The sequence below is a fragment of the Coenobita brevimanus genome, chromosome 40 (genome assembly GCF_032717465.1).
Source record: "Coenobita brevimanus isolate Jiangsu-jjx chromosome 40, ASM3271746v2, whole genome shotgun sequence".
NCBI classification, from domain to species: domain Eukaryota; kingdom Metazoa; phylum Arthropoda; class Malacostraca; order Decapoda; family Coenobitidae; genus Coenobita; species Coenobita brevimanus.
The window spans coordinates 55,953,394-55,968,238 of NC_136993.1; the positions used below are offsets into that span (position 1 = coordinate 55,953,394).

General features: G+C 39.1%; 1 protein-coding gene across 1 annotated transcript in view; it reads right to left on the reverse strand.

Moving 5' to 3' along the window:
* LOC145397120 (uncharacterized) overlaps positions 1-14,845 on the reverse strand; it is a 90,962-nt gene that overhangs the window by 29,782 nt on the left and 46,335 nt on the right. Inside the window, exons 11-12 of the mRNA XM_080270320.1 lie at positions 3,180-3,279; positions 2,053-2,182 (exon numbers count right to left, since the gene is read on the reverse strand). Coding sequence (XP_080126446.1) covers positions 2,053-2,182; positions 3,180-3,279 — 230 coding nt within the window. The remainder of the gene's footprint in view (positions 1-2,052; positions 2,183-3,179; positions 3,280-14,845) is intronic.

Genomic DNA, 14,845 nt, shown 5'->3' on the forward strand with positions numbered 1-14,845 from the left:
ATGACCAAGCTTACTACAATAAGTACATTTACTTTTCTGAAATCTAGAGGTGAAGCTGGTATTTACTTCCTGAGAAACATCATCTTTATTCTCTTTCCTGTTACCTGTACTCTGAGTAGAGGCAACGTACTTACTCTCAGCTTTCCTTCTTTCTCTAGAATATCTTTTGTGAGTGAGAACATATTCATCAGCTAAAACTGCAGCATCAGACAAATTATCTATTCTTTTCTCATCAAGATATAGGCTTACATCTTTACTAATACACCTTTTGAAGTCCTCCAGCAAAATCATCTGCTTAAATTTGTCAAAATCAGAATCCACATTCTTAGAATTTAACCACTGCTCTAACAAATCTTCTTTGATTTTTGCATACTCAACATGGGATTGCTTATCTTGCTTGTAAGTTGTCCTAAATTTTACTCTATAAGCTTCAGGAACAAGCTCATAGGCCTTAAGAATCAAGCTCTTAACTACATCATAATTATCAGACTGATCCTGAGGCAAAGATGCATAAGTTACTTGAGCTTTACCGGTGAGAACAGTTTGAAGGAGTACTGGCCAATTCTGTTTGGGCCAATTAAAACCTGTAGCTACCCTCTCAAACAACTGAAAATACTTTGTTAAATCAGATTCATTAAAAGGAGGGACAAGTTTAACATTTTTAGCCACATCAAAATCATCAGAGCTAGATGATCCAGTTCCACCTTGTTTCATGCGATACTCATGGTCTGCCTGAATCCTAGCAATTTCAACTTGTGCCTCAGCCTCTTTAGAACGGGCCTGAAATTCAGCCTCCTTAGCTTTTGCCTCCTGCAGGGCTAGCTGTAACTTAGCTAATTCAATCTGCGTTTGCTCATTTGGAGGAGTTACATTAAACAAGCTTTCATTAATCATGTCAACAATTTGATCTTTAGAATGATGAGAGCGAACAGCAATTCCCAATTGTTGAGCAACAAGCTTAAGTTCATTCTTTGTTCTGTTTTCTACATCACACACTGTTTGCACATTTGACAAAAAATCTTTGGCTTCATCAAGTGTAGTAATAGTAGACATGATGAATAAGTAACAGTCACAAAATATCAACCAATATCCTTATGATAATATCCTGAATATCCTGATATGAGGTCGCCAAATTTATGTTACGGAACAGAGAAAGGTAATGTACACTTTAAGTGAGAATACTAAAAATCACTACTGTCCCGTAAAGTTCCAGGTTCAAAACAAAGAGTTAGGTAAAATTACAAGTCAAAGTTTAATGCTCAAACTAACAATAAAACATTCAGGACTCATAAGGATAATGTAATGGCAAAAAACAGGTTAAATATATGGTTAACTGCAATAGCCTCTATTAACACGAGATTAGCATGAGTAAATTTATCTAAGTCAGCCCTGATAAAATGAAAATACACCAGGTAATACTCAGTTAATGCAAGATAAATTATTACAGATACAAACTATTATCAAAAATGACTGACAGAAAACCCAACATCAATCAAAAACCTCACTAGGCCTAAGAATTAACCTTATGCTACACAGTACAAGAAAAAATACAACAGTTATACTCAAATTACACACAGCTGCTAGATGTTTGGAGATTTCTTGAGCACTCACAATAATAATATCTGTACAGGGGAGGACAGAGATGTGAACAAAATGAGGAGCAGATCTAAGTGGCAATGATGCAGAGACTGAGCTCATTATATAGGGGCCGGCAGAGCTTGATACAACTTGTAAGAAGGACGCGCAAATGAAGCCATGGGGACAAAGAGTTGACAATCCTGCTCTGAACTCCAGAAATGACGACTTACTCTACTATAACGGTAGAAGGGGGAACTGAGGCAGAACACGCTCGTGATCAAACATCCAGCACACTGTGCGTTAAAATTACACAAAGGATTATGAACACAGAGGCTATGTAACAATAGATATATATATATATATATATATATATATATATATATATATATATAGATATAGATATATATATATATATATATGTGTGTGTAAGAGAGAGAGAGAGAGAGAGAGCGAGAGAGAGAGAGATTTTCGTACCCAAAGGTTGGACATGGAAAGTGGTCCGGTGATGAGTATTTTCCTGGGTTGGTTGGCACAGCTGGTGACGTTTGGGATGGTGGTCTTTATCCAGTATTCAAACAGTCCTGACTCAACAACAGACAACGTCCTGAGCATGCAAAAATATTATTAGAACACATGAATTATTATAATGATAGAAGTATCAGTATTTGCAATTTGATTATGTGCATTGATATAATTAATCTCATTAACATGCCTTTCTGGACGGTTAGAATCTAAGACCAGGTGAAGGCTATCACTTCCACCAATGGTTTACTCACTACTTCATTGTTGAAATGGAAGCAACTTTGTAATGTTATTCTGCGGCGGTATTTTCGCCATTAACTTTTTTTTTTTTTTTTGCCATTTACTTTCATATTTCGCCTTTTAACGGTATGGAGACACATTTTTGTTCATCCCTAAAATCTTCACATTCCTAAAAAAAATTAATATACCAGAACGTCCAGACTGAATATGAAATTGGTCCATATCTAATAAAAATACACATTATAGACTGGTTCACTGTTATATAATTCAATTATCTCATAATACCTTTGTTTCAAGAAAAAACTAATAACCTGAACAGCTTTCTTTTCGAAAGAGCAGCAAACAAAAACAAATTGCAGATACATAACATAAAGGTTTCCCATTAAAGGCTACCTTTGTTTCAGGAGAGTTTCGTTTTCTCGGTCACAGGATGGAACCGAGAGTAAAACGGAGCTTGACTTGAACACAAACTATGATTCCCGGTACCTAATAATACTAGAATCCTTACCTGTCTATTGTAAATTTATCGTTAAAAATATGTGGCATCTACCCACCTATTTGTTTAATATCTAGTTATCTGTTCGACTGTCTCAGCACACACACACACACACACACACACACACATGTAATTTCTTTAGGCCAAAGAGAGAGAGAGAGAGAGAGAGAGAGATTCTGAGGGAAATGGATATTTGCACAGTTCCAGTGTGCTATATACAAAGTTCACCCATTGAAATATTTTTAATTTATACAAAACAATTTGTTTTCGCATTAAACCAATTGCTTCTTCTAAATAGTATCATACCGTAACAGTTATCATTAACACTTTATGCAACACTTACTTGTCGTTCATTCCATGAAAGAGATGGTTGTTCTTTTTGGTTATCATTGCAAATGATGAGCTGAGATAACCTTTTTCTGATATAAAGTACTCGCAGCGACCTGTACAAAGAAAGAACATACTGTATATTAGCCGTAAAGGTATACAATATGAATACGTCTGCTAGGGGTGATTGAGCAAAAAATACATGTAGAAAGATAAGTTTCTCAATAAGATGCTTGTGCAACTTTTGAAATGATAGAGGTATGTCTACTGTACAGTATGGCGAAGCACTTACGTCGATGAGAATTTAAAAAGAAAGATCAGTTCTTTTTCTCCACTTTACTATGACTTCTTTTTCATTATTGGTGCCTCAAGACAACTACATATAGACTAGGGAGACTTGGAGCGAGCGGTGTTAGATACAATCTTCATTATCCTATTGCATTTAAAACTGAAGTGTGTATTAGATTAACTGGACTAAATTCGAGTGGAGGTAACAAGAATAAACAAGAATAAAACGTCTTTCGAATCCACTGTTCCTCTGTTCACGTCTCTATAAGTGAAACAGAATGTGTCTAAGGACAAAGGGCAATCATTTTTGGACAGTGTATAGGAATGAAGGGGCAAGGGGAGGTAGGGACACAGAAAATTAGATGAAGATATAGATTGATGAAGAATATGAGTCAGGGTTGTGTGAGCTAGAGAGAAGGCAGAATGATGGATTAAAACAATGGCATTGCAGCGATTCGTTTTTGTCCACCCTTTCCATAACATAAAATTTTTGAAACACCTATTCTATCATGAGCTTCTCTTCACCCTTCAATATGGTTTTCGTCATGGACACTGCGCTAGCGATCTTTTCACTCTCCATTCTGATTCCTAGCCTGAGGATGGTAAAAGATTTGCGACTGCATTTGACCTCTTAAAGGCTTTCGACCAAGTTTGGTACAGGTCTTCAAATTTCAAACTGCCAACTTACGATAGCTCTGTCTCTTTGATTCTTCATCTCTTGCTTCCTTTCTTATTGTTCTGGTGCTGTTTTTGTAGACAGCCATTGTTCATCTTCTAGAGGTATCAGTAATGGTATTCCCCAAGGTACTTTCCTGGCACAAGCTCTTCCTTCTTTTCATCAGTGGTCTTCTGAGTTACGCATCTGACCCTGTCCAGACAAATGTTGATTTTATTATATGCAGGAAAGAAAGAACCAAGGGCCATGAGCCCTCAAGATTGTTCCCTCCAAGAAAAAACAAAAGCAAGATAACAGAGAGCCAAATTCAAGATCCGTTCATTTCGAGATGCCTTAAACACACTGCGTTTGAATGACCGGAGATCATAGGAAGTAGGAAATACAGAGAAAGGGAGACAGTTCCAGGGTTGACCTGTTGCATACATCAAGGACTGGGAGGAACGGTTAACTCTTGCATCAAAGAGCTAAACAGAAAAGGGATGAGTCTTTGTTGCTAGACTGGTGTTATGTTGCCGCCGTAGTGGTGATGAGATGCAAGCAGACGGTTCAAAGGAGCAGTGACCATCGAAGTAGCGATAGAAAACAAATAAAGATGCAACATTGCAGTGAAGAGACAGAGGTGGAGGGAGCCAGTAAGAGGAGTTAATGAGACAAAACGTCTTTGACTCTACCTTGTTGAGAGGAGCTGTATGTGGGAAGCCTCCCCAAACGTGAGAGTTGTACTCTACACAGGGTCGAATAAAATGCGTGGATAAAGTCAACAACTGTGTAGGGGGTAAAAAAAAAAAAAAAAAAGCCACAGAGTTAGCTTCTCACACCTAATCTCTTGGAAGCAGATTTTATAAGAGAGGTAATATGGTCTTTCCAAGATAAATCCCGAGAGAATGAGCCTCCAGGTATGTTTAAAGACGATGCAAGATTGAGTTGGATATTGTTAAAAGTTAGAGGATACTCCTTCGGAAGATTTTCTCTGGATGAAATATGTAAGAACTGAGTTTTTGATGCTTTATAAAGAACAGAGTTACCTTTACCTCTATCAGATAAATGAGCCAAGTCAAACATTAGGTGTGCCATACCCCTTTTTATTGAAATAACTGCTGAGATGGGCACTGCAAGAAAGGAATGGAAAGGTGAAGGGTGAGGTCATCACCATATCAGTGGATACGGTTAGATATATAGCTCAGAAGGTCAGTAATGAATAGAAGGACAGTTGGTGATAGGGCAGAGCCCTGAGGAACACCATTATTGATAGGTCTAGAAGAGCGGTGACCATCAACAAGAGTATCTATAGAACCACCAGATTGGAAGCAAAGGATGAAGGCACAGATGAAAGGATAGAAACCGTAAGAGGGATGTTTTAAAATTAAAGATATATGCCGGACCCGATCGCAAGCCTTTGAGAGGTCAAGTGCAATGGAAAACCTTTCGCTAGAGTCCCGAAAGAAGGATAACCAGGAGTCTGAAACGTAGGTCAGAAGATCGCCAATGTAGCATCCCTGGCGGAACCCATACTGACGATCTGAAAGAATGTTGTGATAGGAAAGATCCTTAAATTTTTTTGTTAAAAACGGACTCAAAAACTTTAAATAAGGGATGTTAAAGAAAGTGGGCGATAGTCAGAGGGCTGCAAATGGTCACCCTTTTTTGGGATAGGCAGAATAAGAGCAAACTTCCAGCGAGAAGGAAACGTACAAATTGATAGACGAAGGCAAAAGAGTTTATCTAGGCGTGGTGTACGCAAAGAATCACAATTCTGGAGGAAAACAGGAGGTACTCCATCAGGCCTATAGCTCTTTAGCACTGGGGCCAGATATAGCAGAAAAATGCATCAAGTGTTCGAATTTTATTTTCAACCATAAGGAAATCAGAGGGGGAAATGATGGAGGAACACCAGAATCGTCTAGGGTGGAATTGGATGAGAGTTAGAGTAAAGAGTTCTGCTTCATCAGTAGAAGAAATAGCGTCAGAGCTTAAGAGTGGAAAAGAAGAGAGGAAGGATGATGAGCCAAAGTTGTTAGAAAGGTTAATTGCTATGTTCCAGAAGGAGTGGGAAGAACCTGAATTGGAGAGTTAAGGGCATTTAGTACCATATAGTACGAATGAAATTATTTTTAGCAGATCCATAAATAGACTTGCACGATTCCCGGAAGACATAAAAGAGATGAGACTGATGGGTGGGTTGGCTCCAGTAACTTTTGTTGGCCGTCTCCTTGTTGTAGACAGCATTAGAACAAGCGTGATTAAACCAAGTTATTTTTCGCACTAGTCATAGGACATGAGGGGTCGTGCAACTGAGGAGGTTCACACACCACAGACAGGAATATGAGTTGTTGTTGAGTAACATTATTTTCTCCGATTTTCTATCATTTGGCATTGGATGAGAACACCCGCCACTGGAAGTATGGTTGAAAGTTCTTCAAAGAAAAGTATTGTACATGCACTCAGCAGTGGTGCTGGTATAGGAGTGGCAAAATGCATCTTAGCTGTGTGTACCTCTGTGCACGTGTGTTGGTTGTGGCCATTTAGAATGTAGCCAGGCTGCGAGCCTTGCTTACTGATAGGCTGGCCGTATGTGACGGTGTGTTTGGCGGCAGTTTTTGCCACGCCATGATCTTTTTGCCTACCTATATGATATTTTTTGAGGGGCCATAGTTCATTCATATTGTTTAATGGTACTTATCTTTATATCAGTCAATGCTGTTTTCTGTTTAAGCAATCATGTTTTGCCAGAAAACTGGTTGAAATTCAGCAAAAGAAAAAACTATATATATATATATATATATATATATATATATATATATATATATATATATATATATATATATATATATATATATATATATATATATATATATATATATATATATATATATATATATATATATATATATATATATATATATATATATATATATATAAAATCAGTAAATATTAATATCGTAGTTTTGGGCAAAATATTATAAGAATCACAATCCACACTCAAAAAACCTTTCCTAGAAAGGGAAAATGAACGTTCTACCATAAAATTTTAAGAAGTCAAGGTCACGAGAATATTTCTGAACTTTGAATCCATTTTCTGGCATTTTATGATTTGGCGTGAGAACACCTTATGTTGCATGAACCCCCATATGAGAAAGGAATGAATGTTTCCATGCCCGAGAGACTAACCTCCATAATGCAGAAAGCACACTTAGATGGCTCTCAGCCATTGAAGCAATAATCATTCCAGGGAAAATTAAGGCAGTACTGCCTGAGGGCCTTCCAATTTGCAACTCCAAAGCTCCACAACTGCAGCTTCTTGGGAGGATCTACAGGCCATACTGGAGTGATAGGACAGGTTAAGGTGATAAGGTTGTGATCAGAGGGGCCCAACGGAGAGAAAAGATTAACAGCATAAGCAGAAGGATCATATTATGAAAGGAAAAGATCATGTATGCCTATGGTGCTGTACAACCTGCTCTAAGTTAAGGATCGAAAAGATGTAGGCTTGTTCACCAGGTGGATCAGTGCAAGGACAGGAGAGCCAAAGGTGGTGGTGAACATTGAAATCTGCTAGTATGGAGATTTCAGCGAAAGGAGAAACTGATGTGTTTCATCTTAGAAGTAAGATAGTCGAAGAATTTGTAATACTCATTAGAATTAGGGGATGTATAAACATCACAGATAAATTTAGGCAGAGAATGACAGGACAGCCTAAGGCAGAGAGTAGAGAATTCTGAAGATTCAAGTTCTGCAACACGAGGGCAATATATGTCATGTCTACGTATTAACAACAGTCATCTTTGGCTTTGAAAAAAGTATAGAGAAAGTAGAAGGATACAAAGAAGGGTTTGCTATCAGCCATCTAAGACAGCTTAGCCTCAGTAAGGAAGAGAAGGTGAAGTTTAATAGGGAAGAGGTGGTTTTCAACAGAGAGAAAGTTAGAGGAACGGCCGTGAATGTTGCAGAAATTAAGAAGTGAGTCAGACGGTTGTTCCAGGCATCTCTCTTGATTGTCACTGGGTGAGGGATTTATGGTCGGGGGTTGATTGTCCCTCCCCCCAGGAGACTCCGAGACTTGGTGAATGGCTGCCATTTTTGTTGAATTTTAAATAGCAAATGTATTGTGTAAAGTACTTGCAGTTTTGTGCTGACAGTTAGAGAATACTGGAGAGCATGCTGGCCTACTCTCTGTGTTAATGAAACATCAACCCCTACACCGCGGGGATGTTTTTGCGTTCCTTGTGCGTCCCATGAGGATATTCGTGCTCCGACTAACTTTTTAAAAATATTTGCCAAAAATCAGTTATTAGTCCTAGAATATGAAAATTATTTATTCACAAGGCACATACCTTCAGCTTTCCCCTGGGATGTTTGTTGAGCCTTCGTCGACAACTGTAGGACTTGTGGAGACTTCTGAAGTTGGGTAAAGAACTCTCCACTTTACACTTCCCAATACCCCGTAATATGGTCACCACTGCCTGATATTATAACTACAAACACTATTCTACAAATTTCAAGTAGTTTGGAATCAATATTAAAAAAAAACTGTGAAAGCAATGCAAATTACGAGCGCATATGAGCTTTCCTCCAGTGCTGGTTCCCAGATGGTATTTGGAGGCGGAGCTGTCATTTATTATTTATAAACACACTCACACTTTATATTCCTAGTATTTTATTTCACTTATTTATATATGCAATATTTATCTATAAGTTTCTTTCAGTCCTAGTAGTTTATTTTCACTCCAGGCATTCACTTTCTCATTCTGTATACTAGCGTAGAGAGCGAAGCTGTCATTTTCACTTTCAAACTCCCATTATTCATACATGCTAGAGCGAAACTTTCACTTTCATTACTCCTAGTATATATACTCGTATTCTTATATTACTACTTATTTACATTTCTATTTACAATCTCTATTTTATTTACATTATTTACATTTCTATTTTATTTACACTATGTTATGCACTGTCACGTGCAGTAACTTATAAAACTATTTTCCACTGTTCAGTTATATTTACTTTCATTGCTTTCACTTACTGTTTACACATTATTTACATTTCCACTTGCACTGTTTTAGAGTCACCAGAAAGATCGTGGTCACTGTCCATCATTATCATTGATATATTAGCCAGTTCATGTTCCACAGCAGTCACTTAGCCGTTTACCCCTACACACGAGGTTTAGTAAGGGTAGAGGTCACAGGTCCCTTTGCATGGGGCTAAAAAGCAGTGGAATTGGACAGGCGCGAATCTGACATGGCTTCATCTTGAAAGAGGACAGTAAACTGAATGCTGTGGCCTCGGGGCAGTGAAGGGTTGCCAGTGTCAGCGTGGTGACAGCTGCTAATATATACGCTATGAAATGATTGGCGGGAAATCTAGACAATACATAATAAATTAGGTAGTTCCAAGTGAATGCAAATATCACTTACGCTATGCTTCTCCCTCCCTTTCTTATATATATTTTTATTATGAGAACAGGTCATATGACATATTTCAAGGGGAAATAAACAGGGAAAATTAGCGAACGAGTGCACGTGAGGTGTTGCCAGGTGATAATTAGCCATTCCAGATGTATGGCAGTATCAATTACCTTTTCTCTTTCTTTCATATATTATTTTGTATAAGAATAGGGCAAAGGGCACATTTCAATGGATAAAATGAGTGGAAAAATCTGTCCAGGATTTGTTTAGAACAGCGCAGCTGGTCAGGCGGGAGGAGAGGGTAATGGAGGGGAGGTAAGGAGGGGGGGAGTCAAGGACAGGAGAAAAATGGCTAAATTGTCAACAGTGGATGGGAGTACAGGTGAATTAGCAGAACTGGGTGTGGCTGGACACTGGTAGTATTGATAGATGATACAAGCCAGCACTTGAAAGCCTGGGTGAATTCAAAATAACACAGAATCACAAAAGTCATCCCCCACGGTATGATCCCTTGCTCCCAAGCGTCACGAAAGTGATGCCCCGTGATTAAGAGGTTAATAAAAGTTCAGCAAAGGGGGCTGGTCAGGATCTAGTCCCAAGGGCTAATGAAACGGAAGCCCAGCACTCCCTGTCGTCGGCTTTCCATCCATCTTGGGAGTACAGCCTTGCTTGACTGGTGATACAGTCTACTTCCAATAACTTCATCCTTCATACAGCCACCCACTTCTCACAATGTCAGTCACAGTTGTTACTCGAACAGTCATGTGATGAGTCTGTGGCTCACTTTATGATGGAGGTTAAACAAGCCTTGTTAACACATTAATTGCAAAGGGAGGGGGGTTGCAGAACAGGCTCTGTGATGCAGCAATATATCCAATTTAGCAAAGTGCAAAATAATCTCAATGGCACATAATAGTTTTGGAAATGGTTTTAAACACCTACCCATGAAATATATTTGCTCAATTCACACTAGAGAAACTGTGATCTGAAATTCCCTAGTTTGTGGGATACCAGCAACTCTCTTCCATTAGTCGCTGTTGGCCTTGCATTTGCTCTTATCATGAAAAATCGTTTATTGTTTGAGCCTTCTTCTGATGCTAAAGCCATGATAAATGGATACGGAAGTGCACGAAGTTCAGTCCAAGTACTTAACGTTTGTTTCTAGGCTCAACGTAGGGGGTGGGGATCAGAGATGGTAAAAAACCTAATATCCCATAAAAAAAACTCCATCACTCAGCTCCTAGAAGAAACTTTGTGTTGAGTTGTTAAAAATCCCGCACATATACAGGACATCGCGTGACCCCAGAGTTGACTCATATGAAGCAAGTTGTTCACCATGGATTAATGCATAAAATATTCAAAAGTCCATCATGTTTTCTCGATATGTTAGAGGCTTCATTCTCTCGGGACCGATCATGAAAAAGATCACAATGCTTTTCTTGCAAAATTCACTCTGAAGATTCTCTTTACTTCTTTACCCCTGTACAGCTCTTGACTTTGTACTGGAGTCCTATTCACCCCTCTGTGGAGTTCATCCCTCATGTGGGGACACTCCCCACATTCAGCTCTACTAAACAGAGTGGAGTGAAAGGATTTTCGTCTCAACTCCCCTCCTTTTACTCACGCCCTTCAGTCTGCCATCTTCGAAGAACTACTGTATCTTTATTTCTAATGTTGTCTTTCCAGTGGCCACTGCTCTTGTAAACCGTCTTTGTGTAACCCTTCTTCAATATGGCAGGTTCGCAGTATCAGTCTGGTAGAACACTCTTACCCCCTTCCCCTCCATCTCTCTAATGCAGCAGTTACACGATACTCTTAGTCAATCATGCGTGCAACAGGTTAAGTCTGGAGCTGTTTTCCTTGGCCTATTTCACTCTGCCTATGAACATGTTTCTTTAAAACGCCATGTGCCCAGGCATCTCAAAATGAATGGATCTCAAACTTCATTTTGTTTATTTTGGTGTGTGTGTGTGTGTGTGTGTGTGTGTGTGTGTGTGTGTGTGTGTGTGTGTGTGTGTGTTAAGAATTTCCTTGAAGGGTTTATCTTTTGTTCTTTCTTTTTGTCAAGAAAAGAGATAGACAGATATATAGACTGATGGATAAACTAACAGTGTGTAAATGGGTTGAAATGGTGGCGAGAAATGGTCCAGTGTGAGGGAATGGGTAGTGCGCCACGTGAGGATAAGCGTTGCAGTTCAAGCGGTGTTTGCTGTATGAATGTTTTAATCACTTCAACCGAAGGCGCATCTGCTCACCCTATGTATTGTTACCTTCAGCTGGCTACACTGTGTGACAAGCCAGAGGGTTTCTTGTAGTGATGGAAACTTTGTACAGGGTGACGCAAAATTAATCCAACCCATAAAAGTGTTTGTCATTTATACAACTAATAAGAGATCTGGTTTATTTTTGCATTCATGTTAAACTGAGTTGATAACAAAACGGCCCTGAAAGTTCGGGTTCTGCAGTTCAAAAAGTCTATTTTTTATGACCTTTCTGATATGTTTAAATGACCACCTCTACGTCGCAGGCACTCCTTAATGCGAAAATGTCAATTACGCGGACACACTGCTCTCTGGAGATAGCTCTGATGCTGGTCGTGATTTGTTTTCAGGTTTTTGATTGTCTGGGGGTGGTTTTCATAAACATGATCCTTCAGAAAAGCCCACAGATTGAAATCTTTGTGTTTAAGGTTGGGCGAACGTGGGGCCCACTCAGGTCCACATCTCCTACTGATCAGGCGATCCCCGAATCGTTGCCGCAGTCACATCAACCTTTGGTTTGAACTGTGTGGGGTAGCCCCAGTCTGCCGGAACCATAGCTCCTCACGAGTGATGCCCCTACCTCTTCCTTGTGTTATGGGTTGCATTCATTTTGGGTCACCCCATAGGATGTTGGATGGTAACCAAATGACCAAAATAAAAGCGGTGGTTTACGGTAAGGCACTTGAACCGTAGCCGACTTGATTTAAATATGAAAGTTCCATATGCCCCTCACGGAAGTGCGATAGTCACATTCGTCCTAAGTATCAGGACAGGATAGCCCCGATATTTATGGACCTTGATCTTATCGGGCAATAATGGATTGAATGATAGATTTCACTGGAAGACCTCATTTAATGGAAGCTTAATGAAACACTCTGTACAGTTTGTAGCTTGAAAAGCTGAATGCCATGTACATAAAACAGAACGAAAATTTCAGTATAAAAATCCCTTTTAGAGAAAAAGCTAATCACAAACGAGTCAGACAGCCAAAATAGGCCTCGTCTGCTCTTGACATCCTAGCTTTACCTTTGCATGTTCTGCTTTTCTTCTTGCTCATATCAGTAATTACATCAGAGTGCTTATCGTGAACTCTGTAAAAGTCTTTGAAAGAATCGATTTTGCCATCACGTCCTGTTCATCATCTCCAAAATATTCCATTGCCTTGAATACATCTTGCATGTTAAAGAGCTAAGAAAAGAAATGAACATAATGAGGCTCCGGTACTTCTTTCTTCTGTGACTGATGCTGTTCTGCCACACACACACACACACACACACACACACACACACACACACACACACACACACACACACGCACGCGCGCGCTCGCTCGCTCGCTCGCTCGCTCACAACGCTCTGTCTTCATGCTGTTCTATCCTCACATACACTGCTCTGTGCGTGGTGTGGGTGTATATATACATATATATATATATATATATATATATATATATATAGATGTGTGTGTGTGTGTGTGTGTGTGTATGTGTGTGTGTGTGTGTGTATGTGTGTGTGTGTGTGTGTATGTGTGTGTGTAGTACCTTCAAACTCGCACAGCCTCACTCTCACACACACCTTGCTTTATCATCACAAACGGCGCCCTGCAAATACACACACACACACACACACACACACACACACACACACACACATGGCACTACCCTCACACTATTCACTATGTCCATGCATGCTCACACGTCTTCACTTTGACACGGAAAAACAACATAAGTATGACAAGTTGTATTAGATGTGCAATTTGGCCACAATATGGATAGGGTAACTTTAGTAGTCTTTAGTACTAGTTGGCAGGTTCCTCCTTCAGTTCCGCGTAATCAGTACTTCATGTTATCAGCGGAGTCCTATGCTACTTGGCTGTCCTCCCTCCAGCTCACACCCGCCTTTCTCATTTTTCCATTCCATAATCTCTGCAATAACGAATTAAACAGTGTTCTCAATGACAGCTTTCATAAATTCTCATTAGATGAAGTAAATAATCTTAAATATAACCCCTTACTTTTGGGTAATGAGAATCTCAGAGACTGTGACAAGGTTGAATCCGAATTAATGTATGAAAATCTAAATGTACCTAAGTGTGATTATATATTATTAGGCGATGAACGAAATGAAACACCACCAACAAGTCTTACTCTTTTATCGTTCAATATTCGGAGCCTACCACTTCATTTAGATGTTTTCAGAGATCAGTGTCTTGACGAGTTGAAAATTAATATACATATTACTGGGCTATGTGAAACCCGACTAAGCGATAGTATATGTGATCTATATCATATTAATGGTTTTCATTCCTATTACAATAACAAAACCACCTGTCAAGGCTGCGTAGCATTATATCTAACCGAACAATTCCAAGGAAAAGTACGACACGACCTTACCAAGCAGTTCCCACGCCTTGAAACTATTTTTGTAGAGGTTCGTAATTATAATAAAATGTTTATTGTTGGTGTGATTTACCATCCTCTCTATGGGCAAGTCACACTCATGACTCCCTCAGTGAAACATTAGAGATAATTACAACCAATAATAACGGTTTTTCATGCTACATCATGGGCGATTTCAATATGAATCTGCTTACCAATCAAGACACCCCAGTCCATTACTTTATATCCTTAATGTACTCCCACATAGCCAATGGTTTCAATGATTACTTTAGCTCGGTAGGTGAATAGCTGAGCTGTAATATCTCTGCAAGACTGACCGATTACGATGACTTTCTCCCTGAACCTGTTAAGTTTTCATTTTGGTTGGCCCCTGTCTCTGAGTCTCGGCTACTTTCGGTAATATCTAAATTTAAAAATTCAGCTTGCGGATATGATGATGTAGCCGTGTCAGTTGTTGAAGAATGTCTGGATGTAATTATTTCTTTCCTCAAGTATATAATCAATAAATCATTCAGAATTGGGAGTTTTCCACAGGATCTGCAAATAGCTAATATTATTCCAGTTTTTAAGAAGGGAGATAAAAGCATTCTTCAGAATTACAGACCCATTTCTCTGCTCACCATATTCAGTAAAATATTTGAAAAGGTTGTCTGCTGC